The following is a 20,354-nucleotide window of genomic DNA, read 5'->3' as shown; positions in this document are numbered from 1 at the left end:
AAACCTCAGTCACTCATTTCTGTGATAATGTTTGGCATACACTAAATGGACGGTAAATGTTTAAAGGAAAAAAAGGAAGCAAAGAAATGTAATAGCATATGTTTGTACTCAGACCTGTGTGTATACTCACTTACTGGTTAGATGACCTTGGGTGGCCTCAGTGTCCTCTTATGGGAATGTGATACTTGTTTCTACTTTCCAGAATTATTGTGAAGAGTTGATAAACATCCCCCCCCACCATGAGTTATATGAACATACTGAGTATTAAATTATCTGTTACTATAAAGCTAGTTTTGTGGTTTCGAATATAATTGTATTTCAGGCTAGTTACTGCTTTTAACTCTAAATTAGTTATCATCATCAGTCCCTTTCTTTGTTAAAAAGAGGTCATTATCCCTAATATTTTACTCTAGGTAGTATCTTTGTGACTACTTAAACAGTAATGAATTGTTGTATCTAATTATGTTAATAACATCCTTAATTCTTATTGTCATGACTAAGGACAGTGTGTTGTTAAAAATCAATGAAATTGAGACTGTTTCTCTTCCCTTTATTCTGTATTTATGAAGTTCTTTTAAAGGGCAAGTTGTAGTGTACAAACTTTTGGGCTCTCAAAGTAAGTGAATGGTGATTCCACGAATGTTTGGCACTTTCCCATTTGAAACACAGTCCCGTATTTTCAGAACTTCTGTGTTTGGAGTTGTAAGACAGTTTTGCTGAATGTTGTAAACTAATGTAGTAATTTGGTTGTGCCTTGAAGATAACCAATAACCTTCAAAAACATTAATTTTCTGGGGGAGACTAGATTTTGATAAAAACCTAACTTTTCCAATTGTTGATTTGAATTTTTGAAGGAAATAGGTATTGATGTGCTATTTGTGTTTTTAAAATATGAGTCATTTTCAAGTCCTCATGGGCACATGTTACCATACTGACTGCACAGACTGGGATTTGTAATTGTTCAGTGCAATTAGACAGTTTCTTACAGTGCTTGTTGGTTTTAAGATAACACCGACTATTCATGTGTCAGTAGAAGACTGCAATATATGCTTCATTGAACACATATGTATTCATAACAAGAGCTTGCCATCATTGGCTCTTCTCTTCTTTTTGATTGTCTAATTCAGTAAATCTGTTTCATCCTATGCATTGGTCCCTTTTTTTATATTTGTTAAGAAGTTAATGATCTATGTGAAAAATTTAAATATTACTTATCCTCTTTGGGCTGTGATATGCTATGACTGACGTTCATTGGAACTTTATGTGTAAAAAAGAATATTTTCCTGTGTATGTACAGAAAATTACTTTTTAACTCTGAGATACAAGTGGATAGCATCTCATGTCTCTTGAAACTACATACATGGAACCATCTAACACCAACCTCTTATAGGACACCTATTTTAGAGGAATACAATAGAGAAATGAATTCCACCTCTACACTCACCTTATTTCTACCTGGCATCTATTGAGCCTTCAGTTTCTGTTTCTCCAAGAGGGGAAGCCAAGGAGTTGGTCTGATAGTAGCCATCCAGGGGCTGGGTGTGCACTGCACTGAGTTCCACCCGTGACGAGGGCCCAGTCCTCTCACACTGTTTCTCAATCCATTACAAGTCCATAGTTGCTCTTGATTCTTGATAACACTAGGAACCTCTGTATTCTTGTTGTCAGACCAACTTAAAGCACTTTGTATAATGCTTATCCTGTTTGGCAGGCTACAGTCCACAGGGTTGCAAAGAGACACGACTGACTGACTAACACTTTCACTTTCTATCCTATTTAAAACAGTAGACATATGTAACATTTATAGCAGTGTCGACTAAAAAAAGATGTACAACTTGAGAGTTGTGAGTTTTATTGGGGGCAAAATGAGGACTGCAGCCCAGGAGGTGGCATCTCAGATAGCTCTGAGAGACTGCTCCAAAGCAGCAGTGGGGGAAAGTCAGTATATAACGTTTTGATGAAGGGGGAGTCTGATACCATGAAGCACTCATTTTACGAAAGTTTTTTGTTAGTCATGAGGATCTGATGTCATGAAGGGATTTATTGCTTCTGTAGATATGAGGAGATGCAAAGATTGAGATCATAAAATCTGTTCCTAAAAATATCCAACTATCTAAAACACCTGTCCCACCAGATTCCCGGAAGCACAGAGTGCCTCACTCAATCCTGAATTCCCTCAGGGGTTGTTGAAGGTCAGCAGCTACAGCAGCATGGGGTTCAGTCTCCATAGAGGCAGATGGCAAATGCCTTTGCTATTCAGTCATTGGCAGTGCTCTTCATCTTCAGTTCAGTCACTCAGTTATGTCCAACTCTTTGCAACCCCATGGACTGCAGAACTCCAGGCCTCCCTGTCCATCACCAACTCCTGGAGTTTGCTCAAACTCATGTCCATTGAGTCGGTGATGCCATCCAACCATCTCATCCTTTTTCATCCCCTTCTCCTCCTGCCTTCAATCTTTCCCAGCATCAGAGTCTTTTCCAATGAGTCAGTTTTTCATATCAGGTGGCCAGAGTATTGGCAGTTTCAGCTTCAGCATCATCCTTTCAATGAATATTCAGGATGGATTTCCTTTAGGATGGACTGGTTGGATCTCCTTGCAGTCCAAGGGATTCTCTCAAGAGTAGATTCTCTCTGGTGTAGTCAATAAAGCAGAAGTAGATGTTTTTCTGGAACTCTCTTGCTTTTTCGATGATTCAATGGATGTTGGCAATTTTATCCCTGGTTCCTCTGCCTTTTTGAAATCCAGCTTGAACATCTGTAAGTTCACAGTATGCATACTGTTGAAGCCTGGTTTGGAGAATTTTGAGCATTACTTTGCTAGTATGTGAGATGATTGTAATTGTGCGGTATTTTGACCATTCTTTGGCATTACCTTTCTTTGGGATTGGAATGAAAAGTGACCTTTTCCAGTCCTGTGGCCACTGCTGAGTTTTCCAAATTTGCTGGCATATTGAGTGCAGCACTTTAATAGCATCCTCTTTTAGGATTTGAAATTGCTCAATTGAAATTCCATCACTTCCACTAGCTTTGTTCGTAGTGATGCTTCCTAAGGCCCAGTTGACTTCGCATTTTAGGATGTCTGGCTGTAGGTGAGTGATCACACCATCATGGTTATCTGGGTCATGAAGATCTTTTTTATATAGTTTTTCTGTGTATTCTTGCCACCTCTTCTTAATATCTTCTGCTTCTGTTAGGTCCATACCATTTCTGTCCTTTATTGAGCCCATCTTTGCATGAAATGTTCCCTTGGTATCTCTAATTTTCTTGAAGAGCTCTCTAGTCTTTCCCATTCTGTTGTTTTCCTCTATTTCCTTGCATTGATCCCTGAGGAAGGCTTTCTTATCTCTCCTTGCTGTTCTTTGGAACGCTGTATTCAGATGCTTATATCGTTCCTTTTCTCCTTTGCCTTTTGCTTCTCTTCTTTGCTCAGCTATTTGTAAGACCTCCTCAGACAACCATTTTGCCTTTTTGCATTTCTTTTTCTTGGGGATGATCTTGATCACTGCCTCCTGTACAATGTCAGGAACCTCTGTCCCTGGTTCTTCAGGCACTCTGTGGATCAGATCTAATCCCTTGAATCTGTTTGTTACTTCCACTGTGTAATCTTAAGGGATTTGATTTAGGTCATACCTGAATGGTCTAGTGGTTTTCCCTACTTTCTTCAATTTCAGTCTGAATTTGGCAATAAGGAGTTCATGATCTGAGTCACAGTCAGCTCCTGGTCTTGTCTTTATTGACTGTATAGAGCTTCTCCATCTTTGACTGCAAAGAATATAATCAGTATGATTTTGATATTAGCCATCTGCTGATGTCCTTGTGTAGAGTCTTCTCTTTTGTTGTTGGAAGAAGGTGTTTGCTATGACTAGTGCAGTCTCTTGGCAAAACTCTGCTAACCTTTGCCCTGCTTTATTTTGTACTCCAAGGCCAAATTTGCCTGTTACCCCAGGTATCTCTTGACTTTCTACTTAGGCATTCCAGTCCCCTATAATGAAAAGGGCATCTTTTTTGGGTGTTAGTTCTATAAGGTCTTGTAGGTCTTCATAGAACCATTCAACTTCAGCTTCTTTGGCATTACTGGTCCAGGCATAGACTTGATTACTGTGATATTGCATTGTTTGCATTGGAAACAGAGATCATTCTGTCATTTTTGAGACTGCATCCAAGTACTGCATTTCAGACTCTTCTGTTGACTATGAGGGCTACTCCATTTCTTCTAAGGGATTCTTTCCCACAGTAGAAGATATAATGGTCATCTGAGGTAAATTCGCCCATTCCCGTCCATTTTAGTTCACTGATTCCTAAAATGTCAATGTTTACTTTTGCCATCTCCTGTTTGACCATTTTCAGTTTGCCTTGATTAGCAGAGACATTACTTTGCCAACAAAGGTCCATCTAGTCAAGGCTATGGTTTTTCCTGTGGTTATGTATGGATGTGAGAGTTGGACTGTGAAGGAGGCTGAGCACCGAAGAATTGATGCTTTTGAACTGTGGTGTTGGAGAAGACTTGAGAGTCCTTGGACTGCAAGGAGATCCAACCAATCCATTCTGAAGGAGATCAGCCCTGGGATTTCTTTGGAATGAATGATGCTAAAGCTGAAACTCCAGTACTTTGGCCACCTTATGCGAAGAGTTGACTCATTGGAAAAGACTCTGATGCTGGGAGGGATTGGGGGCAGGAGGAGAAGGGGACGACAGAGGATGAGATGGCTGGATGGCATCACTGACTTGATGGACGTGAGTCTGGGTGAACTCCGGGAGTTGGTTATGGACAGAGAGGCCTGGCGTGCTGTGATTCATGGGGTTGCAAAGAGTCGGACACGACTGAGCGACTGAACTGAACTGATGTACCTAACATTCCAGGCTCCTATGCAATATTGTTCTTTACAGCATCAGACTTTACTTGCATCACCAGTCACATCCACTGCTGGGCGTTGTTTTCGCTTTGGCTCTGTCTCTTCATTCTTTCTAGTGTTATTTCTCCACTCTTCTCCAGTAGCATATTGGACACCTACTGCCCTGGGGAGTTCATCTTTCAGTGTCCTATCTTTTTGCCTTTTCATACTGTTCATGGGGTTGTCAAGGCAAGATACTGAAGTGGCAAAGCTCTTGGTAAGTGCCAACTTGTAGTTGACAACAGTCTATTTTACAGATACAAAAAGCTTAGTCCTTGTGGGGTAGTTACCATTGTTATGCTCTGTTTTTCAAATGAGAAAGTTTTTCAAATGAGGTAGCTGAGGCACAGAGAAATTTAATAACTTGATCAAGGTTACATGGCAGGTTAGTGTTGAAGCTGGAATTTGAGTCCAATTTTTAAGTGTCAGAGTATGCTGCATTGTGGGTTTTGTTGTTTCTCAACAAACTGTTGTCATGCTTTCTTTTTCTCCTCTTCCAAGGCATTATAATCCAATATAGAATTTTAAAAGAAATAATGTTATTTTTATGTATTACTAGCATACTGTTGATTGGATAGTAATAACTTGTGGGTTTATGTTATTCAGAAAAATTTAACATGAATGGGTTTACTGCTTTATCGAATACTTCCATTGTGCATGCTTAGTTGCTCGGTCGTATCTGACTCTGTGCGACCCCATGGACTGTAGCCCACCAGGCTCCTCTGTCCATGGGATTTTTGAGGCAAGAATACTTGAGTGGGGGGAGGGAGGGTTAAAAAAAAAGAGGAAAGAATACTGAGTGGGTTGCCATTACCTCCCCAGGGGATCTTCCCAATGCAGGGATTGAACCCGTATCTCCTGTGTCTCCTCCATCGCAGGCGGGCCTCCATTAATATATCTTAAATAAAACATATGGCAGTATCTTTCTATATGTTGCATATAAGAGTCTTTTTGCTGCTGTGACAGACGTTACAGAGGACTGTTGGCTCAGTACTCTTCCTTGTGAGTTGTCCTGTTAGTCATTCTTCCTTCATTTCATCCTGTCTTTGTCAGTTCAGGCTGGCATTATTTCTTCTAACATAGGCCCTCACAAATTTGGTTGGTCTTCTTTGCACCTCAGGGGTATCCAAGCCATCACACAAGAGTATCTTCACAGGCCTTTCCTGGATAATCACATCTCCATTCCTGGCTTCTGCTGAGATGGTTGATCTGATCCATGATTCACATGCCTAATCTCTTTAGCAAACGTCTATCCAACCAAACCACTGGCCCAGTCTCCAGAATATACTCTGGATAGGCTGAGAATTTTCTAAACTGTTTTTTTTTTGCTTAGCAGTTCCTTTCTCAGTTTCTTTCTTTCTTCTCTTGTCTTACAGTAAGCAGACAAGGCAAGCAAAGCTGAACCTTCCATACTTTCATGGGAAATCTCAATTTCCAAATTTGTAATTTTTAAGTTCTACCTTTCACCCAACATAACACAACTTTTCCACTTTTCACAACAGGGATCCCCTCTCCTCCAGTGTCCAATACCATACTCCTCATTTACCTCCGAGACCTTGCCAAAAGCACATTTAGCACATGTAGCAATACTCTGTTCTTCATTATATATATATTATATATATAGTCTATGATGATGAAAGCTTTCTCTACTCTTTTCCTCCCCTAAGCCACTCCACATTTTAAGCTGGTTGTTACAGAAGTGCTGCACTTCCTAGTTCCAAAAATTTGTATTAGTTCCCTTGGACTGCTGTAATAGAGCCACCAACTGGGTGAATTACAACAATAGAAATTTATTGCCTCAGGGTTCTGGAGGCCAAAAATCCAAAATCAAGGTACCTGTAGTTCTCTCCTCCCTCTGAGACCCTCCCAGGCTTATTCCTGGCGGCAGAGTTACTCCTCGATGGCCTTTGCCTTGTAGATGCATTACTCCAATCTGTGCCTCCATCTTTACGTGGCTTTCTTCCCTGCATGTCTGTGCCTCTTCTTTTTTGATATGGGCACCAGTCCTACTGGATTAAGGGTCCACTCTACTCAGTAACACCATATGTAATTACTTCTGCCTTAACCCTGTCTCCAAAGTAGGTCTGTATTCTGATGTACTGGGGTTAGAACTTCCAACTTACTTTTTGTGGTTGGAGGGGAGATACAATTTAACCCATAACAGCCACATCAAGTGGCTTAGCAGGTTTGTTATCTTATTTTAAGTTATTCTTGCCTTAGTACCTTTTTTATTGTTTAATATTTATTTTTATTTACTTATTTGGCTGCTCTGGATCTTTGTTGTGGCATACAAACTCTTAGGTGTGGCATGTGGCATCCAGTTCCATGACCAGGGGGATCAGTCTGGGGCCCCCTGCATTGGAAGTGAGAAATCTTAGCCACTGGGCCACCAGGGAAGTCCCTTTCCTCAGTTCCTTCTTAATTACCATTTAATTATTATAAATAGACTGGAAAGCAGAATAATTTCACATGTTTGCATACCTTCAAAGTCTTCCTTATCAGATACTTGCGTGTGAAAGCTCCTCCCCACCTCCCCCCATTAGCCATACTGTGTGTCACAAAGAGAATATGTTCAAGTAATACCTCAGTTTGGTTTTTTTTTTTTTTTTTTATTATTAAGCCTCAGCTTCTTATTTTATTAGTCATATATTGTGGTTATATGAAATTTCCAATACTACAATTCAGATGACTAGCTTAGTATTTGCTACCATAGAAAGTTGCTGATTTTTAGAAACATTTTCATCTTGAAATTAGATTGCTGGTTTTCAGTATAAATAACAGCATGAATTCGACTTCCCGGGAGACAGGAATAAATAATCATCACTCTGTGTAACAAGTCTTAGAGTAGTGAAATATGGAAGAGTTCTGTGGTTATAGACTCCTGGACAACTCCCTTTAAATATGAACTTAGCATTGCGTATTGCATAAACAATAGGTATACTCTTAAAAGAAACAGTAAGAAAAGCCATCTCTATTAGTGTTTTGAATTCATATCCAAAATACCTTGCTTGAGAGTTATTACCTGTAATTGCTTTTTGTACCAATATGTAGTCTATAATTTCTTTGTTCCTAAATGGGATTGTTAATGTCTTCCATTCTTTATGCTAGTAAAGTCACATTGCACATTCTATTAAATGTTGTTAGTAATCTTTAGGGCTTTAGATGAATGTGTTAATTGTCACTACTGACAAAAGTAGATTTTCTCTGTGCTTTTAAAGTTTACTTCCGCTATTTTTGGACTTCCCTGGTGGCTCAGTTGGTAAAGCGTTTGTATACAATGCGAGAGACCTGGGTTCGATCCCTGGTTGGGAAGATTCCCTGGAGCAGGAAATGGCAACCCACTGCAGTACTCTTGCCTTGAAAATCCCGTGGACGGAGAAGCTTGATGCAGGCTACTGTCCATGGAGTCTCAAAGAGTCGGGCAGGACTGAGCGACTTCACTTTCACTTTCAACTATTTTCGACTCTGGCATTGTTCCCTTGCATTATTTTGGGTATTTTATGCCTGCATTTCTGAATATTTAAAATTGAAGGTTAAACATATATACGTATGTTTTTAAGGAAGTCTTGGGGTTTATTCTTTTCTTAAATGTTTTATCTTTAGATAATTGTAGATTCACATCCAGTTGCTAAAAATAAGACATATAGATCTTGTGTATCGTTTACCCTGTTACCCTGATGGTAATTTCTTGCATAACTATGGTACAATATAGGAAAAGGGGATATTGACAGTGATAGAGTCAAGATACAGAATATTTCCACCACTGCAAGGATCCCTCACATTGCCTTGTATACCTGAACCCCCCTGCTTCCCTCTCACTGTCATTTCTTCCCTTAACCCTGGCAACCATTAATTTGTTCTCTGTTTCTATAACTTAGGACATAAATTCTTATACTGAGTCAGAGAATCAGTTGAGCAATGGATCGTGTTGTATGTGTACAGAATTCAGGACTTCCAGGAGAGAGGGATAGGAAATTAAAATGTAACACAAAATTCTTTGATGCCAAGGCAACTTATAGTATCTATATTATCCACTCCTTATTTTTCTGCAAAGCAAATGTTAGTAACACTGTACTCAAATAAGAGAGTTTCTGCAGGTGAGTCTAAATTTCATTTCTTCCTTTAGTGAAAGGTTGCATCTTAAAGCAAAATATCTTCAAATATCTAGTGATCCTTATTTTTCGTATTTCTGAGCCAGTAAGACTTAAAAGTGACTCAAAACTCTCTTTTTATAGGCATGCCTCAGAGATTGGGGATTCAGTTCCTTTCCCCAGAAAAAGCGAGTCATACAAATTATTTGGTTCCCCAGTGCATATAAAAGTTATGTTTACACTATATTGCAGTCTATTATGTGCAATAGTTCTATGTCTAGAAAAAAGTATATATTTTAATTAGAAAATATTCTATTGCTAAAAAAAGTTAACCATCACTTGAGCCTTCAGCAAGTTTTATTCTTTTTGGAGTAGTAACATCAATAATCACTGATCACAGATCACCCTAATAATGAAAAAGTTTGAAATGTTGAGAATTACCAAAATGTAACACAGAGATATGAAGAGAGCAACTGCTGTTGGAAACTGCTGTAGGAAAAATTGATTAACTTGATGCGTAGTTGCCACAAACCTTCAATTTGTTGAAAGCAGTTTATCTGCAAAGTGTGTTAGAGGAAAGTGCAATAAAATGCAATGTGTAATAGAATGAAGTCTGCCTGTACTTAACTAATAATAGAAAGCAGTGATGTAGATAAATAGTACTCCATTCAGAAGGATAATTGGTACAATTTGCATTCAGTGTTTAGGATGAATTTTCTTTGGATGGCAGAATGGTGAGCTGGAAGGCTTTGTGGTAGGATCAGAAGTATTGAGGTAAGGAGGCTCATAGTGACTCTGCTTTGGGGTTGAATAGGAATATTCATTTGACTTGCAGTGGAAGAGAAACCTGGATGTCTCACTAGTGGAGATAAAGCTTAAGAGGTCTTGAATGCCAGGTTCAGAACATTAGACTTTATTTTAAAGGCAAAGCAGAATACTAGTAGTATTGAACTTGGAAATGAAAGATTATGAGATATTTGAGGGAGATTAAAGTGACAGCTATGAAGATGAATTGGAGCTCCGAGAGACTGCAGCAGGGAAATTAGTTAGCTTTGTTATACTAAGTTTCAGAGTCTGACAGTGAAGGTGTCCTGGTAAAACGATTTATGCAGGTAGGTGAAGAGCTAATTGTAGATGATGACAGACTGGATTTCTAGGGGTCAAAGGGAAGGGAGGGATTAGGAAATGTTGATTGTGAATATAGGAGAACAGAAGGATTATCATAACATAACAGCAGAATTTTTTTGGAAGTTGGAGAAGTTGCTTTTCAGCACATTAGACTATTAGCCATGTCCTGAAATGTTCTGATTTTCCCTTTTTCTTGAACTTTCAAGTCAAGATTGGAACTCTGTAGAGGAAGTTTTGGATGGGAGGTTATTAGGAAATTTTAAATTAATTTGCATAGAGATAATTGTTTTCCCAAAGTATTGAAAGATTTACAGTTTCAAGTCTGTTGTTGAGTCAACCAGTCTGTTGCCAGGTGTGTAAGGGAGATTAAAGGTATGTTAGTTCCATCTTTGAGACTACCTCTGTTTCACTGGTTAAATTCTGCCTGCCTGGAGTATTAGTCTGGACACACTTTAACCTGTGTGAGGTCTTTATAGGAAACTTTCTAATGACTGCTAACTATGTATTCATGAGAATGGAAGTTCTAGTGGGTTCAAAATAATCTTTTCTTTGAACTTCTAACCTTAATACTGTTCTTCCTAATGGATACGATTGTATAGATGATGCTGGGTGTTTCATGTAATATGATGTAGAAGAGACTGTTTATTTGCTCCTAATTGTTGGTTACTTTGTGAGAGTGTATTTGTTAATAAACATTAAGGTGATTAATATGTGTCTTGGAGAAAATTTATTTCAATCTATTGGTTAAATTATTCTAACCACACATTTATTCGCTACTTTTATTCATTGCCAACCTAGATTTTCTTTTGTATAATATTCAGTGCAGCGAGGCATCCTTGTGCTGGAAGGGTATTCCTTCTTTGCAGGTGTGCTTTCAAATGTGTGCTCTTTCCTTTCAGTTGTTCTTGATACACTTTCCAAGAACTATGCAATGCATTTTAACATCTTACTCTCATTTATAGATGTGAATATACAGATTGTCACCTCCATTCAGGAGAAATTGAGTTTATTACTCACTGAATGTTTGAAAATATAAAACATTATTTTTAATTATGTAGTGACTAAGTATTCATGAATGGTACACTCAAAGAACAACTCAGTGTGACTTTATGTAGTTACCAAAATGTCTAAAGCACTCCAACCCCATTGTGTTTCAGTGCACTTGCAGGAAAGACATGGTGAAAATTTCTATGGATATCTTTGTGAGGAAATTTCAACCAGACAGATACCAGCTTTGGAAACAAGGAAAGGATATATATACCATTGATCACACAAGGCCTACTCCAGAATCCACCCCTGAAGTAAAAGCATGGCTGCAGAGGAGGAGGAAAGTAAGAAAAGCATCCAGGAGGTAATGATCCTGTCCCCACCCCATCCCACTTGTGGTTACTCAGTTAAAATGGGTCCTTGAGCATAATGTTCTTAAAGACTATTTATTTGCTTTTCTTCTGTTAAATCATTGTATGTTTATTTACTATCTTACTGAAAATTTGAGGCAAAGTATTTGTAGTTCTTTGGAAGTGCAATAAATAAATAGAGGGCAATAAATAAATAAATGTAAAAAGAAAGGTCTGTTGTGTTGCAGTGCATGAGAAATAGAACAGTTGTAGAACTTCTAAACCCCTTACACGAATGTATTTAAAGTCTTACGGGTGCTGTCTACTCATATCCTTATTTTTGTCAGCTTCAGTAACTTGGTTTCCAACTTTTTAATCTGGCTACTGATTTTGACTTTTGGTAGTTCTCTTCTTCGTTTGTCAAACATCTCATATTACTTTCCTCATTGGGGAGCTGATATTTTGCTGCATTATGCACACTCGGCTTTGTGCTTTCACAAGATGTCAGTCAGAGCATGTGGTATTTCTCTAACGTGGTGGTCTCTGTGTAATGTATCCTACATTCCATTTTTGTGGCCAGGGCCATCTCAAAAGCCTTTAGGCCTGTCGTGGTCATCTTGCTGTCTTAAAACACATTAAACTGGGAGTGTGTTTTGTCGCTCAGGTCCTCAGGCAACCTTTTTAGGTTCTTATTTTCCAGGTTTGTGTTGTATTTTTACTCTCCAATATTACTCATTGTTTTTCTTTCAGATTGTAAAAGTAATATTTGTGCATTGGAGAAAATTTGTAAAATAAGGAAAAGAATAATGAAGGAATCCCAAATCACCCATTACCACACAATCCAGAGATAACCAGTGTTAACATTTTGTATATATCCTTTACATATATATTTCTTATTTATTATATTATATACCTTTCCAAAATTGGGGCCATGCTCTATTAGTAATTTGACCAGTTTTGTGTTTTTTCATGTAATTGAATGATTTGCTACAAAATTTTTAATGCCTGCATGTATTTTATCTAATCTCCTGTAGTTGGACCTGTAGCTTCTTTCCAGTTTTTAGCTACTAACCAAAAAACACTGTAATTTTAAATCTTTGCCCACACTTCTGATGTTTATTTTCTGACTCTCTCTCTGTCTCTCTCTCTCTTATTTTTCCTCTGACAATTTATTTTCTGCTATTTTAGAATGCTAGTGAGTGGAGGAACCTTAAGAACATGGAATCAAACCAGCATTTTATAAGAGATATACTTGAGGCACAGAAGTAGTAGCAGAATTACAACCCAGATGTTCTTATTTCACCCTATAGTCTACAGCAGGAATTTTCAAACTGTCACTTTTCAAATCAATTTAATAGGTTAGGAACAGCATTTTAAAATTAGGAAGTTAAAGAGAGTAGAATGTGTCGTAGTCCTTCCCATGAGGTGATGGTAAGTATTAATCATGACATGTGTCAGCATCAGTGTGTGTGTATCGTGTCATCATCTGAAGTGTATAACTCACTGTGGGATGCACTCTGAGAAGTTTGGGAAACACTGATTTGGAGAGTAAAGGTGCTAATCCACATTGCCAAAAAAAATTTGCTGCAGGAGACAGTAGTCAATCTTCAGTTCAATGGCCAATAGAATGTCTTGAGAATTATTTTTAATGGATAGAATACACAACACTCTAATTTAGGTGTATAATCTGGTCTCTTAGTTACTAATCACAGTGGTCCTTGTTGGTTGACATTGAACATAGATATGACATCGAACAGATGTGAAGTGTCTTTCAGTAGGTTAAAATAATCAGTGGTCTTTACTTACCCAGTTAGAAAGCCTAATGTTGAGGGGCTTATTATGCTCACCTTTGCTGGCTTGATCATTGAGTTTGCTGATTTCCCTTAGGTAATATACTGTATCTAAGGAAATCTAATGAAGGGAATGATTCATTGAAATCTCAAAAAGATGTCAACCTTTTAATTTTATGTGTGCTATGCTATTCATAATGTAATATTCCACATAGACCACTGCATGGGTTTCAGTAAAAGTGATGATGATATCAGTACTGTTACTTCTAGCAAATTTACCAAAGCCAGGTTATCCCTGGCTACTCCCTTTATCTTATGGGGACTTCCTATAGGATAACACTAATGTCGTGTATGTATGTGTGTGTGTGTGTGTGTGTGTGTACATACTCTGAAATACATGTTGATTTAGTTTGAGTTATAGCTATTCTCAAATGAAAGTGTTAGAAATGTTGTGTCATAAACAGAACGCATCTACAATAAAGCTATGAAGTGACTTGCTGAAAAATACTAGAAGTGGAATAATATAAAAATGGTGTCCACTCTGAAAATAAATAGTACATTGATATAAGATGTTAAATACATGTGGTTAGCCTTCTTCCTCTCTTAATTTCTTCAGCTAATGATAATTTGACATTTAATCTTAATGATTTTCATGCATATTTCAGAATTATATGAAACAGGCAAATACAGTCACCAGGTCACCTTGGAATGTAAATAATCTACTAAAATTTTAACAACAGCTTTATGGAATCCCTTTGTTTCCTTTTTCTTTCTTTATTATCTAAATATTGTTTGGTTTTATCCCTGTGTCATGATTTTTCACTTTATTTTTTATGTTAAGCTTTCTTTTAATATGGTTATAAAGTTTTGTTGTTGTTGTTTAGTTGCTCAGTCTTGTCTGACTCTTTGAGACCCCATGGACTGTAGCCCACCAGGCTCTCTGTCCATGGGGTTTTCCAGGCAAGAATACTGGAGTGGATTGCCATTTCCTTCTCCATATAAAGTTTCAACAGTGACTTTTTCCCAATAGTGTTTTAATAATCAATTATTTAGAGTTGTTTTAATTTTAATTTTTAGTAATTTGTTATTAAAACTATTGTTAACATTTCAGTTTAAAATTTGATCTGTTAATCATGGAGATTATCTTTGTATATTACAATTAAAAACCTGTTTTTTATTCTGTTTTTTCAATAAGTGAAAATAATGCTTATGTATATATTTTTTGCTGTCCTTTGCCCACATTGTGTTCTGACTACAGCTTTTCTTGTTAATAGCTTCCAGTGTACTAGTTCTCACTCTAAGAGGCCTAAGAATGAGGAGGATGAGAAACTGTCAGCTATAGTTGGTGACGCAGAGGGACCCACTCCTGACCCGGATCCAGGTGATCTGAAGGATGATGGAAAGCCAGAAGAAGCAGTGAAACTAGCAAACACAGAAGCACCTTCAGAGGGAGAGGCCTCTGTTAGCAGGATGCAGCTGGATCATAATTTGTCAGATAATATCAGATTCTCAGGTGAGAAAGTAGCTGATTATGTTTCATGTATTAGTAGTAGGTAGTTGCTGATCTTCCTTAAGTCTGTGTTTTCTAGGACAGATAACTTACTTTTCCACAGAGCTTAACCAGTAAGCTATCTAAAGCTATGAGGTAACTGAACTAGAAGGCCAAGGAAGTGTTATAAAAGCCAGAAGTACCACTGTTCTGGGTAATGAAATTTTAAGACAAATAGCCAGCAGTACCTATTTCATTTAATAAAAAAGAAGATTCTAAAATAGAAAAAAAAATTTTTCTTTTTGGTGCAACTCAATTTACAATATATAATACATTTTTGGAAATCTTCTCTTAAATTCACATGGAATAGAGAAAACCAACTATAGATAATTCTTTGCAGATTCTTAGCTTTCAAATTAATTTTAAGAAGAAAATAAAGATTAAGATTTTACAAAGTAACATCAAAAATCATTCAGTCCTGTGAAATGACATATATAGTCCCCTGGCTGTTTCTCTGTGCCAAAGCCATCATCTATAAATCTCAACTGATTTGCTTTTCCCCTTTTTTGTAGCATATTTCTTTGAAACTGTTTTTATGCTCTGCCTCTTTAATACTTGTGGGAGATTTTCCCCTTTTTCTAATGGTGCTTATTGGTAATTCCTGTCTCACTCTCATTCCCCTCATCTATTCTGTCTTTCTGTTGTGGCGCTCTCCCAAATCCAGACATCCCCATGCTTTCTCTTCACTCAAGATGTGTTATCTTTGTCTGGACTGTTGTAGAAGGTGCCTTCTTCCTGTTTTTCCAGTGTCCACTCTAGTCAACCCTACTAGTCAGATCTCTATTTGGCAATTGTAGTGATCCTTTTAAAAGAGTCAGCTTAGGTCTTGGCCCTACCATTTTCTTGTTCTTATTCCACTTAGAGTAAAAGAAAAGTCCTGATCATTGTTCTAATTAATCAGTCCTTGGCTTCTTCTCCATTCTTATTTCCTTTTGCACTTGAAATGTCTGTGTTAATAGAGTTTAAATCATGGACATTTTACCCAGTGAGTTTGTATTTAATTGGATATCTAGACAAATAAATATGTAATTCCTATCTAGTATGCCAAGTACCACTATCAAGATGGCATACCAAGGAAAGACCCAAAATAGACAGGAAGCTGAACTGGCAAGGTTTCTGGGAGTAGGTGATAGCTGAATTGATTTGTAATGAATGCATGGAAGATAAAGTGAAGAAGGTAGGGAAGTGCAGAGACCAGTTATGCATTATACACATGCTCAGTTGCTAAGTTCTATCTGACTCTTGCAATCCTGTAAACTGTAGTCTACCAGGCTCCTCTGTCCTGGGATTTCTCAGGCAAGGATACTGGAGTAGGTTGCCATTTCCTTCTCTAGGGAATTTTTCTAGCCCAGTGGTTGAACCTTCATCTTCTGAATTGGCAGGCAGATTCGTTACTTCTGAGCCACCAAAAATCCCTAGTTATGTAATGTATACAGATATTTCTTCGTTGTCCCTCACCATGGTTTTTTTTTTCCAAGTACATTGGGTTAAATTGATTACTTTACGAACTACTGAGTGGTTTAAGCCAAGGGTACACAGCTTTATTTGTTCTGTTGCTACCTAGTTTCTAGCATTTTGACTTCTGGGTTTTAAGACCTGACAGAGCATTTAATAGAAGATTTGGCATGGTGCAGTGTTTGAGCTACTATGCGATAGGTGAATAAAATGGTGCACACTTGTGTATGCCTAAGAGAGGGAGCAAGCTGTAGAAGTAAACTATGTGTGATATTCCTTTCGTTTCTGTGCTGTCCTTGTACTGTGCAGGATTAGTTTAAGAAATCATTTTTATTGGACCTGCACAGTTTTACATGTGTTTTACATGGACTTGTACAGTTTTACATCCTCTTGAGTTGGAATGTTTCATCAGTAACATATATTTGAACTAAATTCTTATTTTTTGGAAAGATCTCAAATTGCTATTGCTTAGGTAGGTATTGTTACTGCCATGGCTTTGGACACTGGTTTACATTAGAACCTCTTTTTTAATCCCTTATTTTGTCAGTAAATATATTATTTTGCTGCCTTAGCAACTACAAAGGCTGCATAGTGCTTTGGTGACCTTTTCCACTCAGGTCTTCAATGGAAATTTAGAGGGGATGTTTGGTGATAGACATTTAGTTGAGAACAGTTTAACAATTCTTAGCAATAATATGTTGTAACATTTATTAACAGGCTCTTGTTTTACTCCTTAGGAAACGTCTGCCTAAACACATCTGTAGCAGAGAAAATCAAAGCTGAGGCTGAACAAACTTGTGCTGCAATTCCACCTTCAAATCTCAGCGAGGCTGACGAGTCCATATTTAGTGGCCAAGTGACATCTGAGGAATCGGAGCCACGCAAGCTTCCATGGCCAAAGTCACCTGAGTCATATTCCTCTGTGGCAGAGAGTAGCAGTGCTTTTACTGAGGGAGAAGAGAGTGATGTGGAAAGCCGTGGGAGTGGCCTTGAACCTGGGGAAGTCCCAGCGGTCCCCAGTGGCCAGAGAAATGGCTTCAAAGTCCCCAGTGTATGTGACAGTGTCAATTTTTATCATATTTATTGTATTGTCAAGGCTTTTTCTGAAAACAGCACGCTATGCATGGAAATCTTGCTGTAGGGCAGAAATAGCATCTTACATTTATAGGTCTTAATCTATTTCCTTCAATGACTGGGAGGTAAGCTTTCTGCGAGCTCTGGCTAACCTGGTGATAATTCAGAGAACATGGAACTTGTGGCCTTGTGTTGGGGTTTAATTTTCTTTCTTTTTTAGTTTTTCTAACATTAGTCTCTTTGTTTTGAGATCTTTGTAGATTTATATGCAGTGGTAAGAAGTAGTGTAGCAAGATTTTATATACCCAGTTTCCCTCAGTAGAACCTCCTTGGAAAACTAGGATAGGACAGCACAGTGATACTGACATTGATATAGTCAAGACATAGAATGGTTCTGTCACCTGCAATATTAGCCAGACTGGAAATAATTCACCTGCAAGACTCTCACCTCTTTATGCCAGTGCTTAATATCTCTGGGTCCTAGGCTTCTCTCAACCTCTATTTTAACATTAGTGCTCTTCTGGTTATGCTTTTCCCTGATTCTTGCCTCATGGACTCTGAATCTAGGACCAGGCTGAACCTTCTGTCTCTACCCATGCTGGAACCAGGCCTTCTGCCACTTGGAAAACTCAAGATCCCTCTTGATTTCCAGCTTCCTCATTCTAACCCTTTGCAGAAGGCCTCCCTGTTTCTCCTATGTTCTTGTATGATGTTAATACTATATGCTTTCAGCATAAACTGACTGCGAGTATATCAGCCAAGCTACAATTGTGTGTTGTGATTGTCATAATTTGGTAACCTCTTTTGACCTAAACAACTTGACAAAGGAGTTCAGGTGGATGAATAAGGGAAGCCTCAAATGTTTGAGCTGATCAATTGTGCTGGCTGCTGCTGAACAGACCCAGTTCTGGATTGCTCCTGCTCATTTTAGCTCAGAAGAAGCCTTTTGTATTTTTGAGTAGCAAGAGAGAGTAAATAAAGACATCAATTTGGAATGCCCTATGTATAAGTAGTTTTAAAATGTCCAATAAAATGTAGATAATTTCCTAATTTCCCTCAATAACTTTTTATCATTTTTTATGCATGCTTGTCCTACTGAAGTATAAAATATATCTCAGAAACACCCGAGAAACAGAAAGTTGTGATCTAATTTATTCGAAAAGGTAGCTGAGAAATTTGAACATAGTATTCACATACCAGTAAACAAAATTTACAACTTAGTTTCATGTACAGATTATTTGTAGCTGGATAGATACTGGGATTCTAGACTGATGAATAAGTCAAATGCCTGTTTTTATTTGGTCTGATTCTTTAAACTAGAATGGAACTGAAAATAACTTTTCTGTTCTCTTACTGTTAACCTTCATCTTTATCATTTCACTGAACAAAGCCTGACTGGCCAGGAAGGCAAGTGCTGTTGTTGAGGGCTGAGGAATTGGTTTGCACTTGTCAGAAATAGTTGTGTGGTGTTCTCTTCTCATCCCATTTTGTCAGACTTCTAAGTCCTTCTAAGTCATACAGACCTGGTTCATTTTTGTGTAGTGTGACCAGTGTTTCTTAGTATCGAGTGTAATACTGTGTGTTTGCTGATAGCAGTCAGCTTCAGTCATCCTTCTCAGGAAACATCAAGTGAGCCTAGCACGTTCACACATTACATGCTATTCCTGCTGTCCAAAATGCTCCTCTCCCAGAGAGCTAAATGTGCTGCTTTGCCATTGCTCTCAAGACTCCACTCAGATGTCTTCACACCAGAAAGGCCTTCTCTGATGATCCCACATAAAATAACCTCCTCCCCATCTTTTTCTATTCTTTCTCATGCGGTTTTTTTATTATTATTATTACTGCATATTTACTTAATAGTACCTGATGTTTATGGGCTTCCACAGTGTCTCAGTGGTAAAAGAATCCGCCTGCCAAGCAGGAGATGCTGGTTTGATCCCTGGGTCGGGAAGATCCCCTGGAAAAGGAAATGGCAACCCACTCCAGTATTTTTGCCTGGGAAATCCCATGGATAGAGGAACCTGGCGGGCTACAGTCCACGGGGTCACAAAGAGTCAGACACAACTGAGCAACTGAAACAATAACAGCAACCCAATATTTACTTTTTACTTTTTTATTGCCTCTGGCCTACCCCATCTATATTGTACTCCTTGGAAGCAGGGACCTGGTAGAAATTTTTCCTGCTCTAGCTTACTCTTAAAGCAGTGTAGCACATAGTAAGGGCTTAATAAATATTTCTTATTTTTGACTAAATTATAATTTCTCACATTCATTTTTAGCTATTATAAACCACAGGCAAATCTCACTCTCTATCATTACTTTGTGAACCCTGCTTTGATTAGAGTGTTGTCACACATTTTCTCATAAGCCTGTTTATGTGTCAGATGTTAGCATAGTTTCTTTCCTTCCGAGTGCTGCTTCTTCAGCGTTAGGGAAATTTACGAGACTCCTTTCTTTTGCATGAACCACTGATGCAAACACACTGGATTTGAACTCTTTCTCTTAACTAGCAACTCTGCCACTTTTTTTTTTTTTTTGATTGTATGGATGAGAAAGCTTGTAAACAGAGTCTCTCTGAAAGATGTCAGGATGCAAACGACTTTTTCCTCTACGTTTGAAAGAAAAATGTAGTCCAGGCAGCTCATGACAAAAGATTTGACATAGAATTTTAGTGGTTTCAGGATGATGGTTATGTGTCATATTAAACAACAACAACGTGTGATTTCCTCTTGGTCCTCAGAGAAGTGAGGATTCATTTTCCAGCGGAAGGAAGAGAGTACAGCTTCACTTTGGCTGTATTGCCTCCTGAAGACAGAAAGCACACAGTCACATGTGACCAAATGCCATGGTCCTGGATTGTTATGAATATATAGTCCTAAATTTAGATTATCTTTAAAGGACTTTGAAAACTCTCTAACAACCGAGTTTAATATATTAATATATTAATATAATAAAGCACTACAGGTAGTGCTTTAATATGAAATGAAAGGATAGTTCAGTGATTCCTTTGCCAGTAAAATTACTAACAGAATAGCTC

At 38.0% G+C, this 20,354-nt stretch overlaps 1 protein-coding gene across 9 annotated transcripts in view; it reads left to right on the top strand.

The window, feature by feature from the left end:
- The window catches only part of KDM4C (lysine demethylase 4C), a 407,208-nt gene that overhangs the window by 199,663 nt on the left and 187,191 nt on the right, over positions 1-20,354 (top strand). For 8 of the 9 annotated variants that reach the window (XM_025281534.3, XM_044939894.2, XM_006076447.4 and 5 more), the window contains 3 exons: positions 11,270-11,463; positions 14,514-14,752; positions 16,981-17,294. In XM_025281534.3, the coding sequence (XP_025137319.3) occupies positions 11,270-11,463; positions 14,514-14,752; positions 16,981-17,294 (747 nt within the window). Of the gene's footprint in view, positions 1-11,269; positions 11,464-12,199; positions 13,996-14,513; positions 14,753-16,980; positions 17,295-20,354 lie in introns of those variants that run through there. The other variant, XM_044939899.2, reaches the window with a different exon arrangement.

The sequence above is a fragment of the Bubalus bubalis genome, chromosome 3 (genome assembly GCF_019923935.1).
Source record: "Bubalus bubalis isolate 160015118507 breed Murrah chromosome 3, NDDB_SH_1, whole genome shotgun sequence".
NCBI lineage: Eukaryota > Metazoa > Chordata > Mammalia > Artiodactyla > Bovidae > Bubalus > Bubalus bubalis.
The sequence above is the reverse complement of the archived record's forward strand: the minus strand, read 5'-3'. Positions and strand labels throughout refer to the sequence as shown.